Source organism: Berghia stephanieae, chromosome 5 (genome assembly GCF_034508935.2).
Source record: "Berghia stephanieae isolate SIO BIC M18660-M18661 chromosome 5, UCSD_Bste_1.3, whole genome shotgun sequence".
NCBI lineage: Eukaryota > Metazoa > Mollusca > Gastropoda > Nudibranchia > Aeolidiidae > Berghia > Berghia stephanieae.
Genome location: NC_088364.1, coordinates 85,270,866 through 85,297,902, shown reverse-complemented (window position 1 = coordinate 85,297,902; position 27,037 = coordinate 85,270,866). Strand labels below are relative to the sequence as shown.

Below are 27,037 nucleotides of genomic sequence, written 5' to 3'. Positions count from 1 at the left end.
CATCTGGGAGAAGGTTTTGTCAGATTAAATGTAGAACTAACAAGTATAAATCAACGTTCGTTCCATCAGCAATAAAAATTTTGAATATTTCATATGGTACAGAAAAACCAAGGATTGATTCGTTGACTGATTAACTGATTAATTTATTTAATGTAAGATTAACTGACCAATTGATAATGATGATAATTTTTGGTGTCGAATTGCCACAATCGTAACAAATTGAAAACGAAATGAATATGTTTATGTTGTGTATATCGCACGTGTGAAAGAAAGAAGAGAGAGAGAGAGAGAGAGAGAGAGAGAGAGAGAGAGAGAGAGAGAGAGAGAGAGAGAGAAAATAAGTAGGAGTGAAATATCTGTTCAATCTTAGTTATCGTTTAACATTATAACAAGTGTAACTAAATGACAAATTGCCATATTTATGGACAATTAAGATCTATTATTATTATTATTATTATTTAAGAAGGAGGAGGAGGAGGAAGAATATTCTCGAACTGCAAAACTGTTATCCTACTACCATATCTCAAAAGCGAATATGTTTTGTGTCATAAAGATTTGATGGTATAATGTCAAGTTTTACCATTAACTTGGCACAGTCTGTTGTCGTCGTTAAATTGACAAAAAGCACGGATGGCAACACAATTGTGGGTGCTGTAGCAAAGGTTTTCTTGTAAAAATTGTGAAGAAGTCCTATTGTCCCTAGTACATTATTTGATTACCACCAGGGCTCTGGTTGAACTAAAAATTTCATAAATGTTTCCAAAAATACATTTTGTCAGATTATTTAAAACCTTGCACATTTCAAGTGCTTATTACTGAAGAAACAGCCTAAATCACATACTCACTAATTCTGTTTTGTTTTTGTTTTGTTTTTTTGTTTTTGTAGACTGGCCCTCCTAAACAGGAGGATACCACATCACGACAACGACGAAGTAGAAGATGAACTGGCCTTTAAGATCAGAGACATCCTAAAAAAAAAAAAAAACCCACTGATTCCTCTACAATAAAATACCAACTTTGTTCGACTGAATTGTTCTAAGAGTACGAACTGTACTATAAGGATCCGTTTATAGAAAGATCATTTAATAAATTAAAAAGATAAATAACTTAAAATGTACAAGTTGTATCAAGATCACAACATTAAAACTTCATTCAATTTCTGTATTGACATCACAATTGAAATACCACAGAAAAGTAAAAGTAAGTTACAATACTCAAAAAACCAATTCCGAAGAATTACTATCACATATATTTGTGTGGCTGGCTGAGAAAACCCGGTAAGATGCGCAAATTTCATAAATTGAGTTATGTATACAGTGGTGTAGACAACATCTTTCTGATCATTTACCACTTTAAATTTTCTTTCTATGTCTATTAGAACCCAAGTTATGAAATATTTTCTGAATAAAATGTGTTGTTAAGGGAAACACTTTATCTTCGATTTTGACTCATATATCAAATCGAAACTTGCCGCATCTTCCTGGGTTTCCTAAACCAGTCTCACGTTTTCAGAATTTTATTTTGATTGATTACAATTTCAAAATAATTTGTAATATGGATGTAAATTTTGCACATGATATGTCAAATATTTAATAAAATAATACTTTTCAGTATTCCAACGAGCAAAACTGTTACTGATACTGATATTTATTCCAACAATGCTCAATTATAAAAGTAAATAAATTATAAAATCATAGGTAATTATTTCTCTTACTTGACAATACGCTGTACAATCATAAATTACTAATAAAATCACCAAAATCAAGGAATGTAGGACGGAACACATATTGAGCATAATAACATTCAACAAGTCACCATAACCTTTGCCTGTTATTTACATTGGACAAGAATGGAGTAAGTCGTGTTTTTGTGTGCTACACATCATTATAATAATTATATTAACACGGGGGGGGGGGGGGGGGGGGGGGGGGGAAGGAGGCGTAATTCTTAACTTGAAACATAAGTTTATATTTTTATGCTGAGATCATCAAAGATTTTTATTCTACGCGATTTCATAATCTAAAAAAAATTATTTACATCACCATACAGTGCTATTATATCTAAGAAACATTATTATACAAAAATGCACTCGGATTTGAAAGAAAAAAAGTAAATTAAAACACTAGAAATGAATCCTTGTGAGTAATCAGCATAGGATCTCATCAACCAGAAATCAACATAGATCCCATCAACCAGAAATCAGCATAGGATCCCATCACCCAAAAATCAGCATAGGATCCCATCACCCAGATATCAGCATAGGATCCGATCAACCAGACATCAGCATAGGATCCCATCAACCAGACATCAGCATAGGATCTCATCAACCAGAAATCAACATAGGATCCCATCAACCAGAAATCAGCATAGGATCCCATCACCCAAAAATCAGCATAGGATCCCATCACCCAGAAATCAGCATAGGATCCGATCAACCAGACATCAGCATAGGATCTCATCAACCAGAAATCAACATAGGATCTCATCAACCAGAAATCAACATAGGATCTCATCAACTAGACACCAGCATAGGATCTCATCAACTAGACATCAGCATAGGATCCCATCAACCAGACATCAGCATAGGATCCCATCAACCAGACATCAGCATAGGATCTCATCAACCAGAAATCAGCATAGGATCTCATCAACCAGAAATCAGCATAGGATCTCATCAACCAGACATCAGCATAGGATCTCATCAACCAGAAATCAGCATAGGATCCCATCAACCAGATACCAGCATAGGATCCCATCAACCAGACATCAGCATAGGATCTCATCAACCAGATACCAGCATAGGATCTCATCAACCAGACATCAGCATAGGATCCCATCAACCAGACATCAGCATAGGATCCCATCAACATAATATTTCATTCAAATAATTGAAAACATGAAGGCATTTGATAAACACACAGGACATAATTTGCAAGGAAAAACAAAACCCAACAAAATAGACTAATCTCTAATTATAACAATTAAACAATAAAAAGTCTCCCTCTTTGCAAACGATCTAAGAGATGACATAAGCAAAACTAGCTTTGCAGAAAGATAGAGAACCACAAGGAAAGGGATGATCCTAGGACAGAACAGACTACAAAAGACTCCAACACCAACGGGAGGTTACTTCAGTAATTCGTCCAGCTCGTTAGTAAAAACTAACCAAAAAGAGTTGAATCTTTGTTAAATAGAAAATACTAGCTTTCCCGAAGGTGTGAATCTCTGCTTCATATTTCTAGACATATAAAGAATCGTATAATATTTTTTATTGTTGATTGAAGTGGCACGGAAGCCCCACATTTGCCGTAAAGTATTTTTCTCTTCCGTTGAAGCAATTATGTTCTTTTTTTCTTCAATAACGTGACACATTCCCATATATAACATTTTAAAAAAGTAGAAAATAAAACAACAATATCTAGCATCTCAATCTCAATCATACCAAATTGTAGTCGTCTTCTCTTCTCTTCTCTATTTGCTGCAGTGTTTAAAAGAGTAATCATCATCATCATCATCATCATTGCCTTTTTCACCCTGGGTCAGGGTATAGGCCACAGACAAACAGTTTCCATCCTTCTCTATCCTGAGCTAACTTTTTTATCTCGTTCCATGTCTTATCACTTCTCTGTATATCAGCTTCTTTAATTCGAGGCTGCTTGTTTGGCGAAGACGTCATCGGATCAGAAATGAACTTTGCCTGTTTTCTTTTTCATTTGAATATTACTTTTCCAAACAATGCACTACACGAGATTTTGGCCCTGGCAATTTACCAGTTATATAAAACATCCATTAAATCTTCACACTGGGTAGGCATCAAGATGCAGTTTCTCAACAACAGCGTATATACAAATACGAATGATTATCCTTTTCTCTCATAATTCAATGCATATTATTTCAATTATATACAGTTATGAGATTATGGACAAATATTTAAAGAATGTACTCTTTTTATCCAATACAAGTTGAGATTAGATGAGAGTAACATTGGGTTATCTATCTTGTATGAAATCACTAACATCAAAGTTCAACAAATGTCTGGAAAACACTTCACCACAGACATCAAAGAAGCAGGTATTCAGTGTGAAATTAAAATAAAACGTAACAATCATAATGTACACATAAGGGAATCCTTACTTAAGGCAAAGAAGTACATTTTATTATACATGTCAATGAACGTTAGAAGTCATTACATGGCATGGAGCCCTGCAGAGTTCTGGGATACCATTGAGGAGGAGGGGTTGAGGAAGACGTGATGCAATATTGAAGAGTTAAGAAAAGAAAGCAGACAGAACGACCCCAAACCAAGACAAGATCATTCATCGATGGTCTGACTAAATGGTCGTTATGGGGTGGGAGGTGAAGAGGAAGATATAAAAGCCTGGGAAAGTGTGAGAATAGATAGGATATTTATTTCTTCAGTATTTGTTTCCTTTGCTGTTCCAATAACCCCTCTAAATGGTCAGCTCGCTTGTTTGCAGCTTGATATTGTTGTTTCAACTGAGATACAACCTCTTCTTTTTTAAGAATTGCTTGCTTCACTCTGTGAAAGACAACACAAATAAAAAAAAAATCATTGCTTTTTTATCTCATTTACAATAAAAGTAAAATGTGGAGTCCAAACAGAATGCAAAATTCAAGATTTTTAACCAATCAAGTAGATAAATATTATTCTGCATTTTGTTTTCATACATTTCTTCTCAAAAACAAAAAAACTACATTTTGTTTTCATATATTTCTTCTCAAAAACAAAAATGACCAGTGTATGACCGATAGCATCTGGTCACTTTTAAGCGACCTGTTAATTTTATTCCTAATTGACCGCCTGCATGATTTATCAAAGTGCAACATTACATTAGCACACTTTTGCATGTGATTTAAAATGCAACATTATATTACATGTATCATCAAAAAATGTGCTTACCATTAAATTCATATGAAATAAAAATGGCCTAAAATAACCACTAGATAAAAATGATTCTTGTGAGCAATTTCTTGAAATATAAAACTTTGCAATAAATACTAAAGACATGTTATCCTTTTTTTTTTTTTAATATAATTTTGTCATACCGTTTATGAACTTCCTCCATCTCTTCATCTTTTGCGACTCTCAATTCTTCCATCTGCCTTTCCATCTTTTCAATCTCCAATCTCTGTCTTGCCTTGAGCTCAGAGATTTCATGCTTGATGCGTTTGTTTTCTTCATCCGTAGACACGATCCGATCAGCAAACTCCTGTCTGATAATGTCGGACACATGACTTCTTTCAGAGTTCATTTTCTCAATCAACTGAAGGGAGCGGGAAGGGAGGGGGGGGTGGGGGGGGAGGGGGGGGAGAGATTTTTATATATTAGACATTTGATAAGGCTGATTATGATAATGAATGATTATGATTAATGATGATGATGATGGTGATGATAATGATGATGAAGATGATGATGATGATGCTGGTGATGATGATGACAACAATGAGAAGAAGACGATGAAGATGATGATGATGATGATGATGATGATGATGATGATGATGATGATGATGATGATGATGACAACCAATAATGATGATGAACAACAGCAATAAACTAAATTGACTTACCTTTTTACCATCCAATATCTCTTGCTCCTTTTGTCGAACAATAACTTTCAACCTCTCATTCTCTCCTTCCACCTCTGTCATTTTGGCCTGCATGTGACAAAAATGAGAACATTGTCAGTGACATACACTTATGATTTTATAACAACCAGCTGGAAGTATTTCCGTTATTTCACTTCACTTGTGGCAATTCCCATCATGCACGACTTGTAATCAAAGTGCCGATAATTCGTTTGTTCACTCTCATATAATTCAATGGATACAAGCTTCACCTCTTCCCTAAACACATAAAGTAGATGAGAAACCAGTCAAAGATTGTTTAAAGGAGAGTGAGTACCCAAAAACCCCAGGTGTTTAAGCTCCTTCTTCCCCCTTCTTCAATTATCTGCTTCTACAAATGTCTCATTACAATGCCATCATACAGCCCCAAACCCCACCTCCCCCCCCCCCCCCCCCCCCCCCCCCCCCCCCCCCCCCCCCCCCCCCACCAAAAAAAAAACAACAAAAAAAACTGCTTTAATTCAATTTTGCTTGATTCTTGTGCAAATGCGACCATTAAAAAAAAAAAAAAGATTTTATAGCTTTATTTGAAATAAACTTTATTTTGTGTGCCAAAAATATTTACAGAAACTACAAGCGCTTTGAGATGTTTAGTTCACGGAAAGCGCTAAAAAAATGTCATTTATTATTATTATTATTATTAATTATTATTATTATTATTATTATTATTATTATTATTATTATTTTAATAATTATTCGCCTTTTGCACTCAAAGTATTCCAAACCATTATCAAAACATGACGTGAAATACTCAAAGCTAATGAGCATTGCAAATGTGGGACGAAAATGGTTTCTATTCTATTCTAAGCTTAGAAGACTTTTAGGATACTGTTTCAAAGTATTGCAAGTAAACTAAATAGTGCCACTTTTGAAATGATTAAAACATGTTAATATATGGATACCAATAATAGATATAAATAATATTTTTTAAAAAACAATTTCATACATAAAATTGATATTCAAATGAGATATTCAACCAAATAATGGATGATGGGTAATTTATCATTTTGTTTTATTATTAACCGGGGACTAATTTGTTTTCATTTTTTGATTCTGGACATATCTTTGGAGTTCCCGAAAAGTTATTGACATTTAAAACATACAAAAGAATTTTTCATTTTGTTATCATAATTAATATTTTACCTTTATTTCATTGTACTTTTGGACAGCCTTGCGTTCTGACTGCTCCAACTCTCTTGTCTCAATGTCATACTTCTCACGCATCCGCCTGAAAAATATTGTTATCATCATCATCAATATTATTATTACCACTATTATTATTATTATTATTATTATTATTTTTATTATTTATTATTATTATTATTATTATTATTATTATTATTATCATTATTATTATTACTATTGTTGTTATTGTTGTTATTATTATTATTAACATTATTATTATTATTATTATTATTATTATTATCATTATTAATATTATTATTATTATTATTATTATTATTTTTACTATTATTAATATGTATGAAAAATACCTTTCATACGAGTTTTACTGATAAAATGGCTTGGATGAAACCAAAAATTGAATCTTCACGCCAAAGCATCACGTAAAAATGCAATGCCGGGAAAAGCTAAGAAAAAAAGTAATAAAAAATTTTAAAACAGCAGAAGTAAAGCTAAAAATTTAACCTCGTCTTTTGTTCTGTTGCCCTGTCACTGTCCTCTCTTGTCTTCGAGGCCTCCTCTTCTAGCCGTTCTATCACCAACTCTATTTCTTTGTCTCTTTCCCTTTTAACCTGACGGATGGAAGAATACATATTGACATTTTTAGAGAGAGACGGCAAAAAAAAAAAAGAAGCCCATTGTGAAACATCACTACAATACTAGCTAAAGAAATTTTAAAATAATATTCCCAATTTCTGAATCGTTCAATGCACAATAACAGTTCTAATAAATGAATTCTCACTAACCTCTGGACCGAATACTAGTTTATGCCATTCTAATTATCACAACAGAGAAAAATCCAAAATAATTCAAGCAAGACAGAAAAGAGAAGGAGTAAGGGGGTGGGGGGGGGGGGGAGATGTGAGAACAATTCTAAAACAGGATGCCCACAGTACTGTATGCAAATGGTTTTAAGGATCCATGTTTATAAAAATAATAATAGCTGAACGTATTACCTGATCTCTAAGTTCCCGTTCTTTCTGCACCAGCCAAGTCTCATGCCTTTTCATGTAATTCTCTTCCCAAGATTCCTTCTCCAACTTCAACTTTTCTTGGAGATTCTTGATTTCTGTCTGTTATTCGATTATATAAAGAAATCAGTCTTATCATGCATTTAGACGAAGTCTCAGTTATACTAAAAAATTCCTTTATCAAAGCAATTTTTAGAAATGGCTCTATGGTGAAAGAAATATTTGAATGGCTCAATAGAAAACTCAGCCAATAATGTTATTGTGTCTATGAATCAGCATTCTAAAACTGATTTAAAAATTGCCAGCAGAGGCCATTACTCATCATGACTTCCTGTAACTTGCATTATGTTCAATATACCATTACGTCACATGATCCACGTGTTAATAGGTTTCAGAGTTGAAAATCATTTTCTTTTAATTGTAATGTAAATAAATTTGTAATGTAAAAAGCACCTTTTACATATTCATACAATAATAATAATAATAATAATATAATAATAATAATAATAATAATAATAATAATAATAATAATAATAATAATAATAATAATAATATAATTAATAATAATAATAATAATAATAATAATAATAATAATAATAATAATAATAATAATAATAAAATAATAATAATAATAATAATAATAATAATAATAATAATAATAATAATAATAATAATAATAATAATATAATAATAAATAATAATAATAATAATAATAATAATAATAATAATAATAATAATAATAATAATAATAATAATAATAATAATAATAATAATAATAATAATAATAATAATAATAATAATAATATAATAATAATAATAATATAATAATAATAATAATAATAATATAATAATAATAATAAATAATAATAATAATAATATAATAATAATATAATAATAATAATAATAATAATAATAAATAATAATAATAATAATAATAATAATAATAATAATAATAATAATAATAACCTTGTGCCTTGTTTCCTGTTCTTGTCGAGACTTATCAAACTCTTCTCTCATGGATTCCAGCGCATGCCGGTGTGTGTCTTCCAGCTGTCTCTGCAGCCGTTCCAGTTCTGCCTTCTGACGAGACGATGACGAAGCCACTCTGTCCTTTTCCTCCTGAACTTCCTGGTACAAACGTCGTCGATGTTGCTGATAAGCCTCTTCCTCTTGCTGGAGTTGTTTCTCATACCTACATTATATCAATAAAAATTCCCTTTATTCATCCCCATGGGAAAATTTTTCTTTAGGGTCTATTCCAAGGGAAGGCTGGAATAACCCAGGCATCAGCCGCAGCGCAAAGTGAGCTAGGGCGAGGTGACTTGCTCAAGGCCACACAGCACAGCAGCAGGTGATTGAACTCTGTACCTTTCGGCTACGAAGCAAAGACCGTACTGTTGAGTCCACTGCCCCCTAGAAGTACATGATCAACATTTCTTGCTTCTAATATCAACGTTATGATTAGTCATTTGTTGCTATCTATAGGCCACATTTCACACCAATTTTAACAGCTTAGTGATTGACAGGACTACTAAGAGAATTGGATGATGCATTAACTCACTCAATCCTAGACATTTTTGCTACTCTTCAAAATTGGAAGAAATGTATTAAAATGAGCATGTACATAGATCGTTTTATTCAACTATCACTAAAGTGTAAAAACTAAAAACACTAGTTTTGATACTTCGCCTATAATTTGTCTCAGAAAAATGTTATAAATAGGCATGGGGTAAAAGTAACCCAGGTAAACTACGGATATAGTCGGTGTTAGGGTTGAGTGAGTCTAGCAACACTTCCATAACTAAACAATTGACTGGCGTATTGATGCATCCTGGACTCGATATTAAAGATTGATTTAATGGCTGAACAGGCCATTAGTTGGCTTAATCAGTCAGCATGGTTTCCAAAACACGACTACATCAAATTAATATAATTTAAAATCCTTGTCATTTGTCAATATTCTTGAGCCAATTCTTACACCAAGGGTCCTGATAGCTCAGTTGGTAGAGCACTCGCTTCACAGGAAAAGAGACCTCGATCCCCGTTGCAGTCGGAATTATTTTCTGATCCCCCTGTCCACCCATCAATGGTTGGGTGGCTAGGTCAGATAGATCTGGCAGAAATTACTTTGCAATAGACTGGCATCCTATCCAAAGGGTAACACGCAATAGAAACTGGGATAAACTCAGGCTCCATGGGCCCAAGGGCTCTGAAGAACTACTACAACGACAAAATACACAGCCTTGAAATCTTTATCAGTCTAGACAGTATCACTCAAAACTCTGAGAGATTCATTACATTTTCGAATATATTTTGCTCTCTAGGTCTACAGTTATAACCCTCTCTATAAAAGAAATATCAATTTTAAAAAGAAGTCCACTTTCACTGTTATGATATTAAATAAGTAAGCAACACCCATTCTAACTTATAATAATCATTATTATCAATATTATCCTCATTATAACTACTCTCATCATCATCATCATCATCATCATCATCATCATAAGCATCACCATCATCATCATCATCATCATCATCATAAGCATCACCATCATCATCATCATCATCATCATCATCATCATCATCATAAGCATCACCATCATCATCATCATCATCATCATCGTCATTATTATTAATATTATTATTATTATTATCATTATTTATTTATTATTATCATTATTTTATTTTCATCTATTATTATTATTCTTATTCTTCTTTCTTTCTTCTTCTTCTTCTTCTTTTCTTCTTCTTCTTCTTCTTCTTCTTCTTTTTTATTATTATTATTATTATTATTATTATTATTATTATATTATTATTATATTATTATACATATATCATATTATTATCACCATCATCATCATCATCATCATCATCATAAGCATCACCATCATCATCATCATCATCATCATCATCATCATCGTCATTATTATTAATATTATTATTATTATTATCATTATTATTATATTATCATCTATTATTATTATTCTTATTCTTATTCTTATTATTATTATTATTATTATTATTATTATTATTATTATTATTATTATTATTATTATTATTATTATTATTATCATTACTATTATTATTCATATTATTATTACTATGATTATTCATATTATTATTACTATTATTATTCATATTACTATTATTATTCATATTATTATTATCATTATTATTCCTTTCTGTCTTCATGTATAATATGATGTCTGTGATTTTGTTATAGAAATCCTTCATCAAACAGTCAACTATTTATAGCAATCTCTCATAGATTTCAATAATAACAATTACATCATAGATTCTAATAACAGTCACCTCGATTTTGATAATTCCCTTTCTCTCGTACACGCTGCCTCTTTCTCGGTCGCCAGTTGGTCTCGCAAGTCCTCTGTCATCTTGACATACTTTTGAGCAGCCCTTTCGTCCGATTCCAGCAACTCTGCCTCGTGGATTTGCTTCATCTTCTTGATATCTGCCTTGTGTTTTGCAATTAACCGTTGAATCTCTGGCTCCAAACCTTTTACTGTCATTTCCTGAAAAAGATATATATATGTTATATATATATATATATATATATATATATATATATATATATATATATATATTATATATATATATATATATATATTATATATATATATATATATTTATGAGTGTTGGTGGGTACTTGTAGGACGAAAGTGCTCGATAATGGTGGTTAGAGCTAATATATCATGCAAATTTTCACTCACATTTTTGTGGCCGAGACGACTCGTTTCTGTGTTTTTTACACTTCTTCAGTCGGCGTAATCCATTGTAATCTTTGTACAATGGATTACGCCGACTGAAGAAGTGTAAAAAACACAGAAACGAGTCGTCTCGGCCACAAAAATGTGAGTGAAAATTTGCAATATATATATAATGTCGGAATGTCATAAATAAAAGTCTAAACTGGATCAAATCATATGAATCACTTTCAAATACTGTAATGTATCCATTGTAGATAGAGGTGGGGGATGCCTGAAGCCTGGGATCATAAAAACACGAACTGAAGCATTTCTATTGTCACCTTTTTGTTAACCTTAAACTTGAGCTTTTATATAGCAGAATAATCACTAAACATGCTCAAAGCGATTTACAAATGGTCCCTGACCAACAGCAACACATAACATGTAGAACCAGACAGAACGCCTGTTTGGCGATATTACATTTTTTTTTTCGGACAGAGACAACGCTGCTAACGGCCAGGTACTCATTTTACACCTGAGTACAGTGAGAGAATGTGGAGTAAAGAGCCTTTTCCAAGGACTCAACAATGCACCAAGCAAAGCTCGAACCTAGGATCATCCGATCTGAAAGCGAGTGTCATACCACAAGACTACATAGCCACACAAATTAATATATGTTAAGATATCAATTGATAACTTCATGATTTAAAAGTTGGTCCAAAAGAATTATTAAAAAGTGCGTGTGTGTGTATGCTTGTGGAAAGGAGGGGCAGGGGGCAGTGTCAGCTCATTTAGTATAGCACTAATCTGGCAGGCATATGAATTGCCTTTGAAGGGTAAAATCTGAGGTTTGTTTTGTCTTTTGTTTTTTTACCTTCTATCCATCCAGTTCTGTTCTTAGATATTTGATTAGACAAGAGTTCAATGATATCAAAAAAGTAGTATCCTGTTGTTACCATCCATTTAAAGCTACAAAAATCGAGATATACTATAGGTCTTAAGCATTTCAATCTAAGAGTGGTTTTATATTTTGGTTGGCGTAATAAATGTAAAAATTATTTTTTGAATAATCAAAAAATATTCTTTTTTTATTAAATAAGAAAATCAAAATTTTAATCAGAAACTGAGTTTAAAAAATGCTTACTTTAATTTTCTTAGTTTTGTCTTCTATCCACCTTTCCCTCCGCAATTTTTCAGCTGCAGAGTGAATTTCCTTTAATTTTGTGGTTTCCAAAACATGACTGAAATAAACACAAATTCAAATAAAACATTTATTATTTTCAAATCTGAAATTTCAATATGAAGAAATACAGTAGTGACACTAACACTTAATGATAACATACCATTTGTTCTATCCCCCCCACCCCTTTATTCGTGTTAGCTCTAATGTCCAATGTCTGGCCTTACTGTAAAAAAGGGTATCAGCGTCTTTAATCCAGTGATTTTGGGAGCAATGAGAATATTTAGACAGTACCGTAATCAAGCATATTTTCGCAAGTAAGCTTCCATGGCCATACCTTAAACAAACGTAATTTTAGTATTTTCTTGTATCAACTAATGTTGTACCTCAGTGCGGGAACAATGCAAACTATTACAGTACAGCAGGACTAATGAGGTTTATTACATTATTATCATATCAATGGAGGAACCTTTCTTACTCTCAGCATCTTACATAAAAATAGAAATAGTTATCATCATTATGTTAATATTATCCTGTGGAGATTTTATCTCGCAGTGTTATTCCCTAATTTGTCCTTTTTAACTCACTCAACACTAACACCACCTATATCCGTAGTTTACCCGTATTACTTTTACAACCCCAAGCCTATTTATTACATTTTTCTGAGACAAAGGCGCAGTATCAAAGCTAATGTTTTTCATTTTTACATGTTAATGGTAGTTGAATAAAAATATATATGCACATGCTCATTTTTAATACATTTTTTTCCAATTTTGAAAAGTAGCAAAAATCTATAGAATTGAGTGAGTTAATCTACATACCCCTCTTCTAATCCTTTAATTCTATCTTGATACTTCTTGTCCACTGTTTTCAGTTCGATCACTAACTTCTCGCATTTTTCTCCCAAGGTTTTCTTGTCATCAATCAACTGTTTAGGAGCATAATAATAACATATTAAAAATAATAACAACAACAATATTCAAAATAATAATAATAATAATAATAATAATAATAATAATAATAATAATAATAATAATAATAATAATAATAAAAATTGAATAATAATAATAATAATAATAATAATAATAATAATAATAATAATAATAATAATAATAATAATGAATAGGAAGAAGAAGAAGAAGAAGAAGAAGAAGAAGAAGAAGAAGAAGAAGAAAAAGAAGAAGAAGAAGAAGAAGAAGAAGAAGAAGAAGAAGAAGAAGAAGAAGAAGAAGAAGAAGAAAAAAATGGTACTTTTAAAATAATTCTAACAATAATGAGAAATAACATGGTAGAGTTTAGAAAAATAATACTAAAAATCAAACGAACAAAAACACAGATCTAAAAACCCTGATATTTTTACTTTGAGATGGAAAATATAAAACTTAAGTTATAATTATTATTAGTTTCGAAAAATGAAAAAAGAAAAGTGCAACCAAACAAAAAACAAAAAATTCACACCAAAACAAATAATCAAGGAGTGAACGAAATAAATAAAATTTTACATTTAAATAATAACAGGTCTTTCAAAAACCAGTGGAAATAAAATTCTGTGATTTTAATATGTATGAAGAGAGAATAAAATATGTTTCAATTTTCAAATATGGATGCTAAAAGACAACTTTTGAGGTACACCAACCCTGCTCCATGCTTTTTAAATTGGATTTTATCATTTTACCGTAGGCTGATAACGTACTTGATCAATAAAAGAGAGATGCCTCTTGATGGTTTCCTCATATTCGTCTTTCTGGACATCCAAGCGTTTCTTCATTTCCTTTTCTGTTTCCTTGGCATGGCGAACTGTCAATTCACGCTGCTGGTTCTGGTAAAGATTATCAAAACAAACAAAAATTGTTTAATGACAATGCTTTTAAAAAATCAATCCGTTTTCCTTCTCTCTGATGGAAAATTCTATAGAAACAGGTACAGGTCATGGTAGAATAAAACAATACTGATTGCATTGAGAGTTGATTCTTATAATATTGAACAATTGGAGGTTGTCCCGACTTGACTTCTAAAGTACTATACATGTCATGATACAGAAAATTATAATAATAATAATAATAATAATAATAAAACAAAAGGAAATAAAATCACTAAAAAAATTGGAGGATGGTGATGATGATAGTGATGATAATGATGATGATGATGATGATGATGATGATGATGATGATGATGATGATGATGATGATGATTATGATCAACATCATCATCAAGTAGTAAAGTTTAATAAAGAAAACAGTAAGTTGATGTTTTAAATTATGGCCATGTAGAGGTAATTATTTCAAAAATACCAGGGCTTTCTGTAACATCGATACTGTCCTTTTCTTTTCATCCAATTCCAATCTTTGAGACAACATTGTATTCGTCACTTCACTGGCCGTTGCTTGGGCCTGTTCCAGCTGAGCAACCTCTTCACCACTTGGCACGAGCAAGGCTGGTGTCTCCATTTCCTCATTCATACGACTTATTTGCTGGAGAATTATTAAAATCAAATGAAATTGATTCAATTTTGAGAGATTAAAAAAATATAAAACAAAACTATAAAAGTTGTGGATAAATGACTTGAAAAAGTTTATCTATTTTTCTTTCAAAAAATCATAAAATTAAAGATTCCCCTAGTTAAAGCTAAATTAAATTGTCCAGATTTTAGCATATATTGAAAATCTCAAACTCTGAAAAGTCACGAAAATCAATTTGTAATGGTAATATCTGCATCTCTCTGACAACAGTGAATAACCTGCCTGTGATAATTCATGAATTCAATATAAGATTCTTCAAATTGCAATAGTTTAATTCATCCCTGAGACTACAAAAATAATTTTTAAATCAAATGGACTCATAGTATAGGGATACCAGCAGATCAATATCAAATTAAGTCAAGTAAAATACAAACTAGTCACACAGGGTAACCGAATTCTTATTTTGCTATTAGTTTACATCTTTTATTAATATTCTTTTTCCTTCTCCTTCTCTTCGTCACATGACAAATTTCAGATTACATAAATGCTATACATTACTCGATTCATAGACTCTGAACAGACTCACTCACTGTATAAATAGTTTTTCTTTTTTAATATAAAAATCCTACCTGCCTAAATAAAATGTTTGAACAAAACTGAAATCTTTAAAGATGCCCTACTGACAATCAGGAACTTACTACCATTTTTTGTCTTTTTCTTTTGGATAAGACCATCAACAATAATGCTCAATTTGTAGCCTTCATTAACTCATAACCCGACACTTCCCTAAAAATTACATCACAATACAAGGTGATGATCAGTAAAAGAATGTGAAAAGTAAATTGTCATTCGCATTGTTCGTGGGATTAAATTATTCCACTGATTTCACCATTGGATACAACACACCGTTTACTTTCTTTGAGTAGTTGCCTTGTAAAAAAAAAATTGAGCTTTTATATAGCACAATATCCACTAAATGTTCTCAAAGTGCTTTACAAGGGGTCCCTGGCCAATAGCAACACGTAACAGGTAGAACGAAACATGACGCCTGTTATGCAATATTACAATTTTTTTTCTGACATAGACAACGCTGTCAACGGCCAGGTGCTCATTTTACACCTGAGTACGGTGAGAGAATGTGAGTAAAGAGCCTTTTCCAAGGACCCAAATAAGAGCAGAGCGAGGCTCGAACCCAGGACCTTCCAATCCGAAAGCGAGTGTCATACCACTAGACCACATAGTCGCCCTTGTATTGTGATGTAATTTTCTGGTTAGTATCAGGCTATAATTTTACGATTTCAGCTCGGTCTAACAGAGTTAGTCGGTTTATTTGAAGAGGAAGAAGAGAACAACTTTACTGGGTGGGACGGGATGTTTTACTTTTGATAAAGAACATCCTAAATCTTGAATGTTATTCTGTACCACAGACCTACCGTATCGATTTCACTAAGTTTGTCGGTCACTTGAACTTCATCCAGGAAGTTGATAATACTTTTAAGTTTATCATTGGAGAGAAACCCACTCTTGGAAAGACCATCCTTACTGGCATCCAATCTTTGTAAATTTTCAGCTGTAAGATTTGAGCCAGGCTCTCCTTCAGCTCCTTTTTCAAGGTCATCCACTAGTGAGAGTCATTAAAAAAAATAATTATTGAACGATATATCATTCCTTGAAAAATTTAAAAATTCTACAAAAAAAGATTCGCTTATGTTTTGTTTTTTTTTTCTCCAATATCTAATGTTGCAATACCTTTAGATTTTTTTTTCTGTTGGTTTATAATAATCCATCCATTTAAGCCTTCCCCGTTCCCCTCCCCCATATTTTTATGACTTTTTACATACAAATGAAAAGTGAGCGTCCAGGCAGATTGACTGGAAATAAAGTATTGGACACAATACAGCCATGACCATGTTTGTTTGTTTTTTCGTTTATTTCTTTCTCAACATTCCATTTTGGATCAATGAGATATAATAATTATCCAAATAATCTGACATGATAAGATTTTAGAAGCAACAAATCATTTAAAGTAGGAAACAATAAGAAGAGCACCTAACTCAGACACAAAGTGATCAGGTTTGATCAGCATTATCTAAGAATTTCTTTTTTCCTGGTCTCCTTATCCGTCTAGCTGGATAGTTAAAATTAATCATAGAACTCGTGGAAAGCACTTTACAAAACACATTATCCTATCCAAAGGATAACACGAATATGTTGGTCAAATTCACAGTACGGATACTATTACTACTAAAACCAATTCCACACAATTTACAACAGGAAATGCATGACAATCTTGATTTTTTAAAATCAAAACAGAAACAAAGAGAGAAAAAAGACTTACGCCAGGACGGCTTCTTAACAGAACGGGCAGACAACAAATTTTCCTCCTCTTCCAATTTCTTAAGAGTGCTATATAAATCGTCCAAGGTAGTTCTTCCTTGGCTCTGGGTAACGACATCTGTACTCACTACAGTTCTAGATTGATCCTCTTGAAGATCCTGTAATGTCAAGAGAGAATGCATTCATAAATTCTCTTTTATAGAATAAAATCTTCCTTTAATATGACATGACCGAATGAAAAACAAAATAAACTGAAGTCATTTTGAAAGTAATCCAAAGATCATTTTTCAAAAAATTACAATAATATCTAATATAGATTTAATCCTTTAATGAAGAGACTAAGTATTACAAAATATTTTTTAAACCTAAAAAGTTACGCTATGAAGTCGACAGGCCAAGGATATAAAATACTGTGTGTTAAATAATTCATAAAAAATACATAATTGCTCTCTATTTAAAGTCACTGACATCCCTTAGATGAAAAGAAAATAAATTAGTTTACAAAGACATGCGTCTCCAGCCCCCCTCCCCCCTCCCCCACCCCACAATAAGAAAATACATTTACTTGTGGTTTAAAATATTGGCCAGGTTCCTCAGCATCTAATATAGATTTAATCCTTTAATGAAGAAATTAGGTATTACAGAATATTTTTAAAATCTAAAAAGTTGCGCTACGAACAGTCGAAAGGCCAAGGATACAAAATACATTTACTTGTGATTTAAAATATTGGCCAGGTGCCTCAGCATCTCCTAAGGTGACTGGGGTAGGCACTTCTCGAGGTGAAATCGTCTTATCGGTCCCATGAGCGGGTGATTTTGACTTGGTAGTTGTTTTTGGTGAAGATTTCTTTTTTTTACTAAGGCTACTGATGGATGGACTTTTTGTGATTTTCCCGCTACTCTGAAGGAAGGATATTTCCTCGTCTGCAATTTTCTTGACCTCATTTTTATGTTCTTCTCTTTTCTTCTGAAGCTCCTGTTTAAAAAATAAATTATAAAAAAGTAAGATAGTTTTAAATGATGAAACCAATTCGAGTTGATTATATACTTGACAATTTCATTTCAGATTGTATTCCTATAAAATTGTGATGTCAATTCCACTCAACAACTGGCAAGAGCCGTATAATGACATTTTAACTTGAGCTTTTATATAGAGCAATATCCATTAAACGTGCTCAAAGCGCTTTACAAAGGGTCCCTGACCAACAGCAACACGTAACATGTAGAACGAGACATGACGCCTGTTAGGCGATATTACATTTTTGGGGGTTTTTTTTCGACAGAGACAACTTTGTTAACGGCCAGGAACTCATTTTACACCTGAGTACAGTAAGAGAATGTGAGTAAAGAGCCTTTTCCAAGGACTCAACTATGCGCCGAGCACGAGGCTCAAACCCAGGACCTTCCAATCCGAAAGCTAGTGTCATACCACAAGAACACATAGCCAACATTTTGAACATAAGATACTATCCCTTGTATGAATCAATCTATAGATAAACATTCACTTGTCTTCTTTGCTGTAAGTAGCATAAATGCATATATGCTATGGTTGTGTATTGTATGTGTATGTATATCTTTATACTTCTGTGTGTAGATACAATGTGTTTGAATGTGTGCGGTGTGTAAATGTGTACTTGTATCTGTTTATATGAATGTTTCTTCATGTCGTAGAGTCACAACCCCTAAGGTGCCAGAACCTGAACTCTAAAAACCTGCAAGAATTGAAATTTGTTTTGTTTTTTTAACCTGCAAACCTACTTATTTTACAACAAAGCCGGAAACAATTAACTTACCAATATCAGAAATGGAGCTCATTTATATAGGAAATAAGATGATGTGACTTCCTTTACACAGAAAAGCTGGCCAAACTTTTTAAAAAGTCAACCAGATGTATATTGGCATTACTGAAAAGCTGGCCTACTGGCAAAAATCTGGCTATCTGGCATCTAGAAAACCCAATCTGTTTTTTTTAAAGCAATGTTTACCTCACATGAGTTACAATTTGTTGAACAACAAAGATTATTATCAATATTAAAACCAGCTATTCTAAGCATACATATTAATACCATGCATCCCAGATATCATGATCCAACAAGAATTCAAACCCCATGAAGAAATGAAAAACCCACGTATAAAAATAAAAAATCATTAACTAGCATCACTAATAGTACCCTACATTCAACATTAGCTTGGATTATTCAAAATAAGACAATTAGTACCTTTAACTAGGTATCCCAAACTACCGCTGTGTGGCAGGCGAATTTGCCGGGATCGATCAAAAAGTGGGGTGTTAATATCTGTCTCTCTCTCTCTTGAATTAAACTTTATATAATAAAAAAAGGATAATATTATATTTCAATATCTGCTCTACAAGATGAGCTAAATATTTAAACTATTCAAGCTATGTGAACTGTTTAACAGCTATTCAAAAACGCCCTCATAAAGAGATCCGATTGCAAATTTTCGCTGTGAAAACTGCGTACCGATCGACCGAAATTCGGGTCTCGTCACAAGATCTGCTCGCGCTAAAAGCTGAACGGACCAACAGCTGTGAAATCAAGTGTGGGAGAATCTCCTTTTAATGCCCTTTCGTGTGGTGTAATTTTTTCGTTTATAAACACAACAAAAATATTATTAAAATTTAACTGAATTTGCCCTATTTTTGACTGAAAATTTGACTCTCTTAACGGTTAATAAACGGCGAAAAAATTACACCATAAAAATCTGCAGCATTTGAAGGCTATAATATCAAAAATCCATCATGCTGGCTTGATTCAACACATAGCGCCATCTTTAAAAGCAAAGCCTTTGTTTCCAGGGTTGCCAGTTTGGCATTTTAAATGCCAGATTCCAAAAATCTGGCATTTTTTAAAACCGTTTGGCATTAGAAAAATCATTTGGCATTTGGCATTTTCATTTGGCATTTTCTTTTCTTGAATATTATACTTCAAATGACACCCTTTCTCAACCGTGGTGTAGTGGTTTAGCACTCCACTTAGTAGTCAGTAGGTAAAAAAATACCCCAAAAAGGAAATTTAGTATAATTCAAAAAAAAAAAAAATTAAAAAAAAAAGAAAAGAAAACACGCAAGCCGCCAGGATATGATAGTAAATTGTCTATCAAAAGTGAGTAGTTTTCTTAGTGGGGGTGGGAGTCAACAGACTTTGGCATTTTTTTTGAGTGTTTTGGCATTTTTTGAGTCTTCCCCTGGCATTTTGTTGAAAAATAATCTGGCAACCCTGCTCCTACCGTCCGACGCGTGAGGTGACCGAGACCGATTGTAACTTGTAACGTTTCCAAACAGCCAACTAGAATAGTCAAAAGTGTTTCAATTATGGACATGGACTTACTTGAATTATGTGGTAAGTAAATCTTATTGTTTTTTATTTTATTATGATCGGTGTTTGAGTAGATCGAAGCTTTACTCTATCTTGTCTTAATCTTATCATGATACTGTTTGCTCCACTCACTTTTCTGAATTAATGGATAATGTTTGTATTCGTGTTCATTCATGAAGGCTATTATTATTATTATTATTATTATTATTATTATTATCGGAGCCCACCGATCGCTAAGAATGAACGTGTCATCATTATCACTGATACTTCTAGATGAAAAATAAAATGATAGAAACTGGTCGTGTCAGTGTCCGTCCTGACTGCTAGACTTGTGCTTGTGATTGTGAGTCCTACTAGTACTAGGAAATGGAAAGTATCACACTATCGACGTCTAAGTCTAGTTGTTTCTCAATTTTCTGAAATTTAGATTAATTAAGTCAAGCTCATTCATTAAGAAATTATTGACAATTGGGACGAAATCTGGTGCACATTGTTTGATCTTATAATAATAATCTTAACAGGATTGCTCCATTCTTCATCAGGTGTCATCAATGAATGGTATCTAACTTGTTTGTTTTTCAATCGTTTTTTTAAGATCCAGTTTCACCCATGCCATGATTGATGGAACTATTACTATTATACTATAGTGACTCAAACTCCAGTTTAAATTTAACGTTTAACCTTTTACTGTATAGACTACTTGGTAGCAAGGCTTGTTTTACTTTGATGCTATGGGATTGACTTGGTGATGGTTGCTTGTTTATAATATCAGTTTTAGATTTATATTAAATTCTTGAATCCTGCCTATTTGAATTTGACAGTTGAGTTTTGATAGATAGTGTTGATGGTAATGAGTAATCATTTAGCGCGTTGAGCTTGTTGAAATACGGGGTAAGGCGGTGTATAGAAACTATTTATTATTATTATCACATCTCAAATCAGTTTGAACATTTTAATTCTCAATTTTCAGATGACGAACAAATGAGTCGTCTCAGGGCTTCATTTTTGATGAAGGGGGAAAGGTCGTATACCTGCACTCCCACCTGTGCAAGTGACACCTGTTTGTCCAGCTTTATCATCTGCGCTTTGAAGCCAAAACGGCAGTGTCTGAGGTAAGGTTTCTCTGAATATACGACACATCTGTTTTCGTTGTCACAGGCCACCATTATATTTTTTTGATAAATATTTTGGTTGTTTTTGATGTTTTTTACTGCGCTAATATTATCAGTACAGTGAGGCTAAACCAGCTTATGATTTGATTTTGTTGTTGTAAAACACAAGGTCCCGCTATGGAGCTTTCAGATTCATATAAGTTCATGATGGTTGCGAGTAGATTTTATTGTTAACATGTATGGTTGAGTTTATTTGGGTTTGTAGTTACAAGTGACTGAGTGACATAGACAAGTAAAAGACGTGTTTATGGCTCTTTTTATGATATAATTTAAGCATGCCTGCAACAGTCATCAATTAGCAATGGGCCATGTGCTGTTGGTATAATAGCACTAGTTGAAAAGGTCTTTACTAGGTTAGACAAGACTAGATGTTTGCTATGGAATACAATTAAATTCTAAACCATCCCTGTGTTCCTCTCTCGAGCAAAGTATATTAATTTTTTCATACCTAATCCTTATCTTTTTTTAAACTTGTTGGATTCTGATGTATTATCAAGGGTTATCTTTTTGTATAAGATTCTATTTTTTTTTCTGTTCTAATATACTAATGCATTAGTTATAAGCCCTTCAATATTTTCTGGTTATTTTTTCCCTTCTAGGTGGAACAATGGTTCTCCATGTTAAGTCCAGACTCAAGTTATCCTGTCAATAGTATCTGGCGAAAAATTTTGAAGGTGGTGAAGGCGGCAAAAGGGAAAAATAAAACGTTTTTGAATGCACCTGTGGATCTTCACCACATCAGTGATGCCCTCAATGCCATTGGTGTAGACATGACATTGGAGAAGAACAATTTTTAAAAGACTGTTGTGTCAAAGGAAATTGCTGTGGACCTCGGCAATTTTCTCCTGAAACATGGACATACTTATGGAGACTTCCATAAATTTCTAGGAGACATATCGTCTTCTCCTGTAATTTGCACGAGAGAGAAGTTGCGAGGCATGTATCTCGCTGCAGAAACAAAGAAGGGGAAGCTGATAAAAAATATTAGCAGGGACCCAGCAGCACTTCAGGCACCACCACCACCCCCACTGTCATCTACTGTTGACTGGCCAGCACTGAGTCCTCAGCCAACCGTTTTATTTCCTTCATCTGTACTACCATCATCGAGTCAACCTTCTACTTCTACTAAGATTCTCAGCTCACCACCACCGTCGTCTACTGTTAACTGGCCAGCACTGAGTCCTCAGCCAACCGTTTTATTTCCTTCATCTGTACTACCATCATCAAGTCAACCTTCTACTTCTACTAAGATTCTCAGCTCACCACCACCGTCGTCTACTGTTGACTGGCCAGCACTGAGTCCTCAGCCAACCGTTTTATTTCCTTCATCTGTACTACCATCATCAAGTCAACCTTCTACTTCTACTAAGATTCTCAGCTCACCACCACCACCACCATCGTCCTGCATTTCTACTGTATCTGGTTCTACCCTCATCTCTCCACGAATATTAATTCTCGGAATGTGTCCACACCTGATTCATGTTCAACACCACTACCATCATCGTCATTCACTTTTGGTTCTACCCTCTACCCTCTATGTCTGTTTCTACTCAGAATCCAGCCAAACCTGAATGTACCCTTGCATTGATCACTTCTGTTTTATTGCCAGAATCTTTTTCAGAGTCCCACATCCCACTTTCTTCCACAATTGTTAATGTTGACCATGTTAGAAGATTATCAAAGTCTGTCTCTTCCAAAAAATTGTTTTCATCTATAAAGTCGATTCATCAGAATGTAATATTTTAAAGAAAGAAATTTGTAATTTAAAATTAAAGAACGAAACTTATGTCCGATAGAGCGGCAAATATGAAACTTTTAAATAAAAAAATTCATGAATGGCGTAAGAGTGTTTTGCATGATGAGGAATATAGACGGTCTATGTACACATTTTTTGTATTGTAACGTGCATTTTTTGCTTGGTCTATCTAAAGCTGTTGAGAGTGCTGTGTTAGAATTTGAGAGGGATGTAATTAAAGTGGGGGGTTCACTTGGGAGGGACAGTCAGCAAAAGTTTAATCATTTTCAGTCTAGTATTGGTAAAGAAAGTGCAGCCTTACGTGCTATAAGACTAACTGCAGAAGTATTGGGACCTCGGGGGGATGAGAAAAATGGGGCAAGGGAAGAATGGCTAAATTATTCTGAAGCTAATAATATTATGTCTCAGTTTTGCAGTTTTAGAAGTAATCGTTTCAATAATATATTTGAAAATGCTCATGCTCTTTTGTACCATCATAAACATGTTCTTGTTTTCAGGTGACAATTTAAAGCTTCAAAGTATTGTTGCAGATTTGAGGGATAGTAGGGTAATTTCTTTAGTTGCTGCTATTTCACTGTTTAATCTGACTAACACTGGGCCATACTGGGAGTTGATGAAAAGTAAAATTCCTTATGGGTCATTCCCCTCTTATGTCAAAAAGATTGATGTTATTTTTGAGAAATTTATTTGTTAAGGATGATTACTGATGATGAAGCAGAAGCATCTTTTTGTCAACTGCTGTCAAACGAAGAAGGGTTTCAGATTCTGATGTTGATTGAATAACACTATGAGATTAAATTCAAGCTTCAGTTTAATTACAAAACCAGATAGAATGGACGTTTCAGGTTTCTCCTTTGTCAACAAACAGGATGAACCAAACAGTATAGATGATGTGGTAGTGCCGTTAAGTTGAATGCGTTTGTTGGTAAAGGGGAAACACGAAACATCCATTCTTCTATCTGTTTTTATAATTAAATTGAAGCTTACATTCAATTTCACATTATTTATCGCTTCGAGTAGCAACATTTACATTATATTGATTAATGAAATTATGTATCTATTTCCATCACTTTACATTTGATCAGTGACATGCTTTGTTTAAACAATTGTTGTTTCTCATAATTATGTACCTATCATGTAGCTTTTCTGATTATTACATATGTTTTATTTACTCATCATGTTTAGCGTCAAGCAAGATGGCTTTCTATTATTTCAACATTTTTAACACGTCTGAGTGTACTTAAACACTTTAATATGTTTATTTTACCTGGAAGTTCGTATTCATACAATAAGGGAGTCCAATATAATGTCTATTTCTATTTAAACGTTTTATAGATGCATTTAAAATGTGTATAGTGGAGAGCCAATGATAACCCTTATACTCATACTGATGTTGGGCTATTAGACCATAATAGCAATATTATAGTCCGTGTTTAAATTAATCTTTATCATTTATAGGCTATGTGGATATGATCAGCTTCCAGAGTCCGCATATGTATAATCTGTTATTAGATATTATATTGGACTCCCTGTATGAATATGAACTTCCGGGTAAAAAAACATATTAAAGTGTTTAAGTACACTCAGGCGTGTTAAACATGTTGAAATAATAGAAAGCGGGTGGTTGGATGGGAGCATCACCCTTGAATCATATACCTATGATGTTCGCATGGGTGTACGATCCGATAGTGATGTCGTTTCTTCTTCTCTTTACTAGCCTATCCTGCTTCTTTGGTTTGTGATTGTATTTTTGACAGGGGATATTTTTTTTCCTGTAAATCCTCTGCCTGTTTGTTCTTGGTTATTTATAATTTAGCTTATGATATCTTTAGGTTATGATTTTGATTGACATTTGTACTATTTTTGTTAGATTGCTTGTTTTTTTGTTTCAGCGGTCTCTCATATAACCTCAATTGTGTTGGAAGAGACCTAAAGCAACAAACAAACAAAATAATAGAAAGCCATCTTGCTGACGCTCAACATCATGAGTAACAAGAGCGCTAAGATAGGTTTGCCCGGTGTCTGTGCATTTATATGCATTAAAGTGTGTCCTTATACCGTTGCCTTAGTTATATAAACTAAAATGTGTTAGGGCAGGGCGTTGAATTTTAGGTTGATTGTTGAGGTGTCTCAAAATATGTACTTATGGATAGGTATAAATTTTCATGTTCGTGGGTTGCATTGGATATTGTATGCTTTTGTGTACTGACTTTTTTGTCTAATGTTTTTATTTATTTATTTTATTTGACCGACTGTGCGCCACCAGTAGGTGCAGCATTAACTTCCATTATTGTGTTAGGTCGTGGTATGAATTTTTGACTTTTCCCCCCTTTTTGACATATATTTCTGTTGATTTTCGAGAGTTTAAATCTTGATTTCTTCTCATAACTCTGTTTTTGTCATTCTTATTGTGAAAAGGACATAAAATTTGGATTCCCCATCCCTCAAATCATTTGTATGTGAAGTTTCATAGCTTTATCTCATCATTTAAATTTTTGGTAGCGGAAACACTTTATTTCTCAAAATGGCTTCCTTTGGCGATTTCGGCCTTTTTTCGAATTTTGAGACGTAAAATCTCAGTAATTATTGCCTCTATCTCTCTGAAAAAAATTGGGCTTACTGTCTGGTGCCAGTTCTAAGGCTCAGATAAGTTTCATGCCTTAATTTAGATTACTGACGAGTCTGCAAAGTGCCGAAGATGGTACATCTGGCGATTTCGGTGAAAATTATTTTCACGCGGGTCATGTTTTTTCTTGATTTTGATGCTGTATAGTAACTGAATTATACTAGGTGAATATTTGTTTGAGTATTTTTCTTATTCTCTATGTCCATGGCTTGCGATTGCTTGCAAATTATTCAATTTTGTTATTATTTTGTTTGTTTTGATGCACCTTTAACTTGCTGTTTGGTAGCATGTTCTGTTGGTGTACGAAAATTACAAGTTATTAAATAAGTAAAAAATTCGTAACTTTTTTATTTGTTGTCCGATTTTAATCATTTAAAGACTGTTGTTCATGGTTTGACAATCTGTATTTGTTCAATTCAAAATAACAGCAGTTTTCTGCAGTTGAAATTTTAGTTTGGGATACCTACTTTAACTTTTTTTGCATCTGGGTTGCCCTGTTAAAAATAATACAAGTCTCAAAATAGAGCCCAGCAAAATCTTATGATTTTGTATTCAATATGAAAAAGGAGGGGAAAAAAAAAAAAGGGGGGGGGGGAATTGGAATGTGAAATGGATTTTACCAAATTCTGTTTACCTTGATGGCTTGTTGTCTCGCCTCTTTTGCTT

The 27,037-nt window shown here is 33.0% G+C and overlaps 1 protein-coding gene and 1 long non-coding RNA gene across 2 annotated transcripts in view; one reads left to right on the top strand and one right to left on the bottom strand.

The window, feature by feature from the left end:
- Nucleotides 1-1,629: 1,629 nt before the first annotated feature.
- Nucleotides 1,630-27,037, bottom strand: part of LOC144973775 (centrosomal protein of 131 kDa-like) — a 38,406-nt gene continuing 12,998 nt past the window's right edge. The window contains exons 6-21 of the mRNA XM_078916671.1: nucleotides 27,006-27,037; nucleotides 18,192-18,455; nucleotides 17,481-17,637; nucleotides 16,576-16,763; nucleotides 14,975-15,154; nucleotides 14,377-14,502; nucleotides 13,505-13,611; nucleotides 12,648-12,744; nucleotides 11,112-11,329; nucleotides 8,766-8,991; nucleotides 7,785-7,901; nucleotides 7,294-7,400; nucleotides 6,790-6,874; nucleotides 5,590-5,676; nucleotides 5,068-5,285; nucleotides 1,630-4,540 (exon numbers count right to left, since the gene is read on the bottom strand). The exon at nucleotides 27,006-27,037 is cut by the window's right edge and continues 910 nt beyond it. Coding sequence (XP_078772797.1) covers nucleotides 4,408-4,540; nucleotides 5,068-5,285; nucleotides 5,590-5,676; nucleotides 6,790-6,874; nucleotides 7,294-7,400; nucleotides 7,785-7,901; nucleotides 8,766-8,991; nucleotides 11,112-11,329; nucleotides 12,648-12,744; nucleotides 13,505-13,611; nucleotides 14,377-14,502; nucleotides 14,975-15,154; nucleotides 16,576-16,763; nucleotides 17,481-17,637; nucleotides 18,192-18,455; nucleotides 27,006-27,037 — 2,342 coding nt within the window. The 3' untranslated portion in view covers nucleotides 1,630-4,407. The remainder of the gene's footprint in view (nucleotides 4,541-5,067; nucleotides 5,286-5,589; nucleotides 5,677-6,789; nucleotides 6,875-7,293; nucleotides 7,401-7,784; nucleotides 7,902-8,765; nucleotides 8,992-11,111; nucleotides 11,330-12,647; nucleotides 12,745-13,504; nucleotides 13,612-14,376; nucleotides 14,503-14,974; nucleotides 15,155-16,575; nucleotides 16,764-17,480; nucleotides 17,638-18,191; nucleotides 18,456-27,005) is intronic.
- Nucleotides 20,789-22,751, top strand: LOC144973776 (uncharacterized). The gene is made up of 3 exons (XR_013645620.1): nucleotides 20,789-20,841; nucleotides 21,788-21,929; nucleotides 22,589-22,751. It is a non-coding gene; the product is annotated as an uncharacterized LOC144973776 (long non-coding RNA).